Genomic DNA, 10,030 nt, shown 5'->3' on the forward strand with positions numbered 1-10,030 from the left:
TGTATTCATGTGGCTTGTCCTCATTCATACCTTTGGGACTATCAGCTTGGAAGAGGAGCAGAAGGGTTAATTGTTCAGAACTTTCTGTAAGCTCTGTGCATTTGTGTACAGTGCTCTAGATGGACACTCCATGCTTCATGTTGCACTGGAATAATAAAAAGAGCTGAAAGTGATTCCCTTTAATTCTTGCCCTTTGATTTTATTTGCTTCAAAGAATAAAGAACAGAAGAAAGCAAAATCAATAATTCCAAGGGGAAAAAATAATTATAGGCCTTTTGCACAGAAACATGGGGAGGAAAAAACCCCATGAAAGTATAAACTATTGTTTTTAGTCAGAAACCAGAAGCTAGCAGTTCTTATTGCCACTAAAAATATCTCCACCTCTCACATATACATTTACCAGGATGGCATCTACTGATGGGTTCTGGATGCTGATCAAGGCCAGACCAGGTATAAACTATAAAGCTGAACAACCCCCAGCAAAGTAGGTCAAGAAAACTGGGAGGGAAGAGAAACTGTTGCTAGGTGGCAGTGTACCTTAAGCAAAGAATTCTGTAAATCAGAGATCACTGGGAAGGTTTATTATCTTCTAAAAGAAGTCTCATCTTTAGTGTCATCTTCAAAGTACTGGTAGGAAGTGGAACTCAAAATGTGCATGACACACACACTACAAATCAGAAGGATGAGAAGCAGCACAAAAAAAAAAAAGAAAAAGAAAAACCTGTCTTGAAACACACTACTGTGCGAGACCCATGATGCAATGACTCTCCAGGTCTATTAGGGCCATAAGAAAAACCAACAGCCTGTGAATGGACACTTGCACACCTTGAGAAGGTTATGGTTTTGCTGACTTCATTTTATTCTACCCTTACTTAAGCTCTGACCACTAGAAGCAAGCAAAGAAATAAGCTTCCACCACATCTTGGCACAGCAGTGAACAGTTGACAGAAAACCCAAGTGTGATGGTGAGAAAGAAAGGTTTCCTAAGGCTACTTAAGAAACAGAACTGTTACTTTTCTGCCTTAAACAGTTTCAGTCTTCAGTCCTTTTCTGAGTGGAGTAAGAGCGGACAATGACAGTAAACAAAAGGAGGTCATGAAAACACGTGCACTCCCTAGAGGTCCAAGCAAAAGAATGGAGCAAAAGGCCTCTGCAGAAGGCCAAGGTAAGAAGGAAGAGGCCAGATTTTTCTGGTATCCTTCTATCTGTCCTTCCTGATGTTCCCTCCAACTGAAAACTACCTTAACATATTGCCTAAATTAGCAGAAGTGGTAAAAAAGACAGGCTGATGACATCTTGTGAACTACAATTCGCTTGGTAAGAGAGCTGTTAGCAAGCTCACAGCTTGTCACAGAGAAGGATAAGATGTTCTTGAAGGCAAAGATAAAATCTATATTCTTTTCAACAATATCTGTCTGGGTTCAAGGGAGCAAGTTTGGGGAAAAGTATCTTAGATTAATATAATTCTATAGATCAGAGGTATTTTAAAATATAGAATAAAAGGGAAAATGACAGACAGTTTGCTTCAAAAATACTTTAAATCCATAACTCAGGTCACAGCAAAATCCTTTCTGAGAAATGTATCATGCAATTCTTCTTATGTTGACTTCAATCTACAATTACACTGTATAAGTTGGGAGGTTTTTTAATACCATGTTCTGATGCACTAGAAACTGGTCAGAAACAATAAATTAGAAGGTGCATGTCCCATCTAATGCAGCACAGAAATTGCTATACTGCTGTAAAGTAAAATCCACAACATGTGCCATGTATCATAGCATTCCTCACAAGCAATCCTGACTGTGAAGACCATTCCTAATAATTAAAATACCAACCCTACAAACCTACAGAATCATGGAATGGTTTGGGTTAGAAGGGACCTTAAGGATCATCTAGTTCCAAATCCCTGCCATGAGATGATTTAAAGCCCCATCCAACTGGGCCTGGAATACTTCCAGGGATGGGGTAGCCACAACTTCTCTGGGAAACCTCTTCCAGTGTCTCATTACCCTCATCATAAAGAATTTCTTCCTATTATGTAATGTAAATCTACCTTCTTTCATTTTAAAGCAATAGAATTGCAGAGGGAATAACTTTTTGCAAACCTATCATTGATGCAGCTCACATCAGAGGTAGGTTAACTTTCCAAGCAGTTATAAACTTCTGATAAGGAACCTTTTTCCAGGTTCGGTCTGTATTTTCTTTATCTGAAAAACTTTGGGATGCAAACCTTAGGAGAAGGATTCAGTTTCAATAGATAAATTGGGACACAACAATCTTTGTTCCACTTCTCTCCACTGTCCTCTTCCCCTAAGGCAGTGGTTTTAATCTGTGGTCAGCTTAAGTCCCTTCTTCCTAGTATTTTTGCAGCATCTGCTCTTCAAGGAGGGAGTCAGAGAATACTCCAGCCTCTCCCACAAATTGTTGGTTACAATATGTGACCATTTTCAGTCATGGACATGCAATGAATACTAGCAACCAAAAATATACATCACTTTGAGGAAGAAGTGGAATAGTACTACACCTATGGAAGTTAGCAGCAGACACAGCCCCTGAAGATCTCAAGTGCCCTTCTCTGACTTGGGCAGTATCACTGCTGGAAGACAAATGGGAGTCAGCTTCACCTGACATCTCACCTCCTGTTCCATGAGACTGTGTACAGCTAGTGGAAAAGCAGTTTGAAAGCACCAAAAGAAAACCACATGAAGCTGAGGTAAAACATGAAGGCAAAAGAGAGTGATCTGTACAGTCTCCAGGCTAGGAAATAATCAGCTTTTGCCATAGCAGAAATACTTTCATGCAGCAGCAAGAAGGAAGTGCTCTCTGGAGAAAACACATTCCCCAGCAAACAGCCTAGATAGGCTTTTCTTCACTAACCAGTAAGAGGGAGATCTCTCTTAGCATGCAGAAGGCACTGAGACTCATTTGACATTGAGTTTAACTCAAATTAATTTTTTCTGTGATTACAGAAACTTTTGTTCTACTTCTATTTCTTCACCATCTGTGATACAAAACCTGGCAAAGACTCCAATTAGTTTCCTTTGTGTTATTACTGCCACAAGCACTCAAATGATAAGCATTTATACAAAGGAAATTTGTCTTCCTTTCTACCCTATCTCTGAGAAAACTGGTACTGAATTCACCCTCAAATCTTGTAATGCCAGGTTACATCAACTGTATTACAGAAAAAGGCAACAGCAGATTAAGTCAATACAACACCTTTTCTGACAAAATTTTAAGTCAATACAACACCTTTTCTGCTCCAGTAATGAGCACCTCAGCCTGAGAGGAAACAGGGGAAGCACCTTATAGCAAAAAAGGTAACATCTGCTTAAGGAGCATCAGTGATGGATTTAGGAAGTTCTCTTCTCCAGGATATACAAACCCTCATTATGCTCCTAGATGTGTAACTCTCAAGAGCCACAAAAGTGGTTGTGCTTCACCTCAGTCAAGCGGGACAAAGGCATCACCCAGCAAAACAAACACACGGAACTCTGAAGTGCAAGTTAGTGGTGTTTATTTACTTACTTAAGCTCTTCATTTATATATACACACACTTGCCTACTGTGGTAATCTTGATGGAGTCCATGCAGGGCTGTGGTTAAGATGTCAAATTTGATCATTCTGGTAAAGTTTATCTTGGTACCTTAAACACAACAAACCCCTTATACAGGATTTGCACTACCAACATTAAGGCAACATATTAACTTATGTAAGAGTGTTGGGGTCGGGTTGGCAAGACCCCAACAGTGTGAAAGTCCTTTTTCCCTAGCCCGGCAGCCAAAGAAGAGGTCTTGAAGGCGTGAAGCTGAGTTTTCAAGGTTGTTTATTTCTTCTTATATAAAAGATTTTCTCTGTGACCTGCCGAGGTCTGGCTAGTACAGAAGCCATAGCAGTCTGCTGCGAGCTCCGGGTGTCTCCCACATTATATACCCAAAATTATGTGTACCATGTTTATAGTTCCCGTACCAATACCTAAAATCTATGTTGGACAGTGTGTCCCTATCCTAGACCAATAGAAAAGTGTCACCATCACACCAAGACATGGAGGACAAGAAGAAGGAGGAAAAGGCTAGGGCATGCCCAGATTCCTCCATCTTGTATCCCTGAAGTACATTCTAAAAACCCCCAAATTCTACTTTTTTCACCCTGTACCAATTCCCTTATTATACCACTCAATCCTTTTTGGCTTGTAATTCCTCATACAAGGTTGGCAGCCTCTCCCATGGGCTAAAATCGAAGCCACAGGTGTTTTTGACTTGTTAACAAGATCCCTGAGCCCCCTGCCAGGGTCTCGAGGCATCCAGAGCAGCCAAAGGGATGTTCTGGACTCCGACATAAGAGCACATGCATGCCTGAAGTACCTACATTTCTTCTAGCACAGGCAAGCTCCACATTGTCTGCTCTTCTGTCCAAATGGTTACGATCCATGACCAGGAATATAGCCTTGACTTTGGCATTTATTTATGTAGTAATTTGCCAACACTCCCTATGTCAACAGGCTCCCAAATGTTTAAAGTGGATTCCAGAGGAAGGTAGGGGGTAGCCCACCTGCTGCAGGGTTTGTTAGACTCAAATAGAAAAACGGGAAAGAAGAAATCTGACAAATGGAGGACACATGGGGACAGACAAACTGATAAGGGTCTGATAAGCAAGGGGAGATCACAGACTTGCACCAAATTTGAGAAGCACGAACTAAGCTCTAACCCCATTTTTTAATCCACTGCACCCTTAGAATGTCTTTTCTTCCCACAGATCAGAAATGGTTGTGGAACATCAGCAGGCTGCTGCTAGGCACCTCTACAGACCATGCATAATTTCTTTTCTTTTTTTTATGCCAAAAGAAAGAGAATTAATTGCACATTTAACTGGAGTAGGATAGTACCTCAACACCAGCACATTCTGCTGAGGGCTGTACCACACAGAGGTTGATGGGTTTTAGCATTTGTTATTTGCAGTTGCTTGCTCTCTAGTGCTTTGTACAGCTCTTTGAGAAACAGCACAGGCTTTCAAGTAGTTAATTACTCAAACAGCAGTTTGGTTTTTGGGACAAGACAGTACACTTTCTTGTGCGGTCTTCTGTATAACATCATTCTGCTGTGACACAAGCATCCGAACCATTTTGCTGTAGACTCTAAACAGTGCACTTGAAAAACTCTACAGCCATAAGGGGTATAAAAATAATTCAGAATGTGTTCTTTGATCCTTTTTTCCCTACCACTCACAGCTGGCTGAAAACTCTACAAGCAACAGCTTTGCCTGTTTCCATTTTCAAAAATTCTGTCTTTTACAATTGTACTAGAATTTAAACTAATGACAGGCACAATTTTATAATATGGCTAAGGCAGTATAATATCTTCTAGCCTTAAGAAGACACCCAATCCCATTTGCCTTCCTGCTCCCCTTTTGTTTTCTGTGCTGATGTTCTTTAGGGAGCTAGACTGGCAGCAAATTAAACCTATCAAAAAAAAAAAAAAGTTTTTATGTGTTTAATTCCCAGAATAAGCTCACAGAAGGTCAGAGGAGCAACATGGATGATGATGAGGAGGAGGAGTGACCTGTCGAGCAGCAACTGTCCACTTCATAAACTGCGCTGAAGCATGAAGCATCATCTCAGACTACTCTGTCAAGCAGTTTGTGTTATGGGATGACCCCGCTCAAATATTGGGATGGATGGGATGGATGTGTCCTTAAGGAATGGATTGGGCTCTCTAAGTCAAATCACATATAAAAATGGATCCAAATCAGACACCATGGGAATAACCTGTCTCTGTTCACAGATGCCTTCTGCGATCAAAACATGAATTTTCACTGTTTTTTAATTTGTTCTATACATGGACCCAAAGTTAGGACTAATGGTCTAAAAATTGCCAGACTGCCCTTCTAACTTTTTTTACAACCTAGTAGTGCAATTTATTTTTTGTATTTGCTTGTCTACATCTTCCAAAATAACTTACAATTATTAGGAAAATGAAGAATTTACTATTCAGAATTACATCTATAATTTTCTATGCATCTCATTTTATGAATTAAAAATAAGCAAACAATCCAGTGAATACTGATCCCTCCCCTTCTTCACTCCTCCACCGTCAGCCTTTACACACATTTATTCATCAGTTGCAGAAGAGACGCTGAAGAGCATCGAGTATTGGCTTCACGTGACCAACCATTTAACTTCATCAAGTGAAAAATACCTGGGAAAATGTCAGCATATAAAGTAACAGGTATTCAGAAAGCATAGATCCAGACAGTGCTTCTTTTCCCCACTGAAAAACCGGTACGTTCTTCTTGAAATGTCCCAGAACACGCGTGTACCTTCTTTGAGTTTTATAGATTATACACTTGAAATAAACTAATGGCAACGGCATGAGAAAAACTAACAGAAATCACTAGAATGTCCATGACCCAAGCTACTCGGCACCAAGAGAAGCGTAGCGATGTCGCAACCCCGCGGCAGCGGCGGCTGCAGGTAGGGCAGGCGCACCTCGGGCTCCGCGGGACAGCTGCCGCGGGCCGCTCCGGGTCCCTGCTGCTACATGGGGCGCAGAGCTCGCGTTCAGGCTCTCAGCAGACCTCAGCCTCGCGTGTGCTCACAATGCCGAACTGCCCGGGAATGTGCTACGTGTCCACAGCTCCTTTCGGAGCACGGGACTCCACGCAACCCCGGGAGGAGACCGGAATCCCACGTGCCAGCGGCCGCCCCCGCCCGAGGTCAGGCGAGGAGCCGCCGCCGCCCCCCGCCGCGCCTCCCCGGCTCTCCCTCGCCCCCGGCAGCGCAGCTGCCGCCCGCGGCCCCAGCGCCGGCCCCGGCCGCAGCGGGGGCCGCCACCCCCGGGGGCCGCCATCCCGCGGGGGCCGCCGCCCCCGGCCCGGCGGGCGCTGATAGGGCGGCCCTGAGCGGAGGGGCGGGCGGAGAGCAGCGCGGCCCAATGCGCGGCTCGGCGGCGCCGCGCCCGCCCGACAGCCCCGCTCCCCCGGCCCGGCCGTGCAGGAATGCGGCGGCCGCCCCCCGCCCCGATACCTTCTCCTCCTGCAGAGCACGCACACGGCCCAGAGCAGCAGGGTGGCGGCGGCGGCCGCCCCGCTGTAGGTGCCGAGCGGCAGCGTGTCGGGGCCCATCCTGGCGGCGCTCGCCTCGGCGGCTGCTGGTGCCTCGTCGCCGCCGCCGGGGAGGAAAGTTTCGCCCGTCCTCCCGCTCCCGGCAGGAGAGGCGCCCGGCCGGCCGCCCCTCCCCGCCCACCCCGAACTCAGGGGGCTGGGTTTGGCCGCTCGGAGCCGGACTTGGCGAGCGGGCCCGGTGCGACCCGGCCGGCTCCTCCCCGGGGAGCGCTCAGAGCGGGGAGGGTCGCGCCCGCCCGCCCCTGCGGCTTCCCGGCGGAGGGGGAGCCCCAGCCTTCGGCTTGCCGGGAAAAGGCTCTGATGCGGCGGGAAGGTGCCAGGACGGAGACCCGGGAATGATGGGGGCATCTCAGTGCTCCCCGCCCTCCAATCCCTTTCAGCCGTCACGGTACCCTGGGAGGGTCTCGGTGCCCCGCAAACGTGGCCTCGGGTGGCGGAGTGGCCGTGGCGTGTTCCCAGTGCGTACGGTGCCAGACTCGAACAGGTAGCAGCTCTGGCAAGCCCTTTGACCTCTGCTTGGTTTTGATACGGACCCCTTAAAAAGCAAGGCAATATCCCACAGCTTCATAAAACTTAATCTGAGATATGATAACACATAGCGAGGGTTGGTTCTTAATACTGTATGAGAAGGAACTGGGTCCACTCCTCGCACTGTGCCAGCCTCTCTGGTGTGTTATGGAGAGTACAAGAGAGGAAGGAGGAGGTGAGAGACAAAAAACAAGCAATGGGGAGATCCCCAGCGAAAGGAACTGGGATGACGTGGGGAGGCAAAGAGGACCAGGGAGTTCAATACTTCGTGGCAGGGCAAGGACTAACAAAATACCAGGGCAGCAGCAGTACCTTACCTCTCCACTGCCATTTGGTACAAGGTACATTCAAATGTTGCTGTGATGTAAGATACTGTTCAATGCAAATTCACACTGAGGGATGGAGTAAGATCCTTCAGGTTTTGGAATTGTTGTTCGGTTGAATGCTGACAGACAAGTTCATGCTCATTTTCAGCCGCATGCAGTATCATATGTTGTATGTTTCATAATGCTTGGTGGTTTATATATTCCTTTCATCTTGGAAACAAATTGTAGAACACCAGTCTTCTGACTTGTCCTGTTGCAAGTTTTTTCAGAATTGTAGAGTCCCAAATGTATCTTAGCAGATAAAGAAGCCAGTTAAGAAAACACCTTCCTTAGCAGATTTCATTATTTTTGAGAGCCTGAGGTATATCTGAGGGTTTGAAGTCATCAGAGCTGTGTGTCTTCTTCCTCAGACATTCCTTTTAGTTGCAGTGAAATATTTTTAAATGCCATTGTGTTAATCAGTAAAAATCAAAGTAGTGAGTCCCACATTAAAAGTGACCCGAATCTGAGCAACATTGCTTAAAACTATCAACTGTCTATCCCTCCTGAGGCCAAAAAATCAGACACCCTTATTGTGCAGTATGATGCATGGAGGGAAACCATAAGAGAAACTAATGCTTCACTTGTAGTTCTTTAGATCTTCTTGCAGGTAACTGTATTTGAAATCCCCAGCTTGGGAATCCCAAGGGGTTTCTTAGCTACTAGTCCTGTAAATTCATGGAAAAGGACTAAATCAGAACTGAAAAGCATTACACTGTAAGACATTACACAGTAAAATATTACTCATTTTACAAGTGACCTCTTCTGTGAAAATTTAGTGTTTCAGTTCAGTTTGGTGACAAATAACTGTCCACATACAATTAAATAGCTGTGGCAGCTAGAGTAAGCCTTCACCCATAATCAAAACATCAAACCACCAAGATTGCTGTAGTTATGTCAAAGGGTGTGAAGAGGGTTACAACAATCGTTTTTAGTTTGCACTTTTCATGTTTGTTGAAAGTTACTGTCTCAGGTCAATTGCAGATGAAAAAAAAACCCACCCTCACACCAAAAACCATTTTGAATGACACCACAAACACTTTAAAATACTGGGAACAAACCCTGAAATATCTAAGTCCTTAAGAATGCTGAGTACTGTTCTACGTCAACCATTTAAAAAGTCCAAGAGGATTAATTAAATTCTTAACTAGTGAAGGAATATCAAAGAGCTGAAAGCTAAAACATCTTTAAGTTTGATGTCTTATATATAGTATGAATTACGTCAATGCAAATCCAACTGAATGATATTTACACATAACATACCAGTTAAAATTATAATAGATATATTCATAGATATTGGCATCTCAGCTTACTGGAGAAAGAGGGAGAGACTGAACAGTTCCCTTTAATATAGCTCTAGCAGGAAAGAGGAACTTAATTTAGTTTTCAGAAGGTGCAAGCCTGGGCTTACAGCAATGTGGTCTCTTGTTAGGAAAGTAATTTATTAAGAATTGGAGGGATTTTCAGTTTCAAGCTGTCATGAGCTTCTTATAGAGCTCTTGCTGCAGCATGGTCGTAAGTGAGGAGAAAGAATGCAAATACTGTTATATTTTTGGAAATGGATAATGTTACTCTCCAGCTGGATACAACTGTGTCCAGTTGTTATCCTTACTGGTGGGGTGTAATTTCTGTTGTTCCATCACGGTAGTAGTGGCTCCTTTACAAATTTCTTCAAGTGTCCTTTGTATGAATTAGAAAACTTCCAGAAACAGCTGCAGACTGGAGAGAGGTGAAAGCATTTGAGAGTACTTTATGAGTTTGGGGGTGGAGCGGGGGTGGATGGAGAATTCATAAGGTAAGCTTGGAGGGCTTTTCAGTTGGAAAGATTTCAGAGAGGTTCCTAATACTATGGTAATAAGCCTATAGAGATAGATAGATAGATAGATAGATAGATAGATAGATAGATAGATAGATAGATAGATGCTCAGCTACATTTCTCCTGTTTAAATTGTGAACATTCTGTACATATGCTACAGTTCAAAATGCATACTGTGTGTATGTTTCATACTGCCAATGTT

At 44.2% G+C, this 10,030-nt stretch overlaps 1 protein-coding gene across 2 annotated transcripts in view; it reads right to left on the reverse strand.

The window, feature by feature from the left end:
* The window catches only part of LOC128795583 (cytochrome P450 7B1), a 125,619-nt gene extending 118,412 nt beyond the window's left edge, over positions 1-7,207 (reverse strand). For both annotated transcript variants that reach the window (XM_053956489.1, XM_053956480.1), the window contains exon 1: positions 7,022-7,207. In XM_053956489.1, the coding sequence (XP_053812464.1) occupies positions 7,022-7,119 (98 nt within the window). In that variant the 5' untranslated portion in view covers positions 7,120-7,207. The remainder of the gene's footprint in view (positions 1-7,021) is intronic.
* Positions 7,208-10,030: the final 2,823 nt, after the last annotated feature.

This window comes from Vidua chalybeata, chromosome 1 (genome assembly GCF_026979565.1).
Source record: "Vidua chalybeata isolate OUT-0048 chromosome 1, bVidCha1 merged haplotype, whole genome shotgun sequence".
Lineage (NCBI taxonomy): Eukaryota > Metazoa > Chordata > Aves > Passeriformes > Viduidae > Vidua > Vidua chalybeata.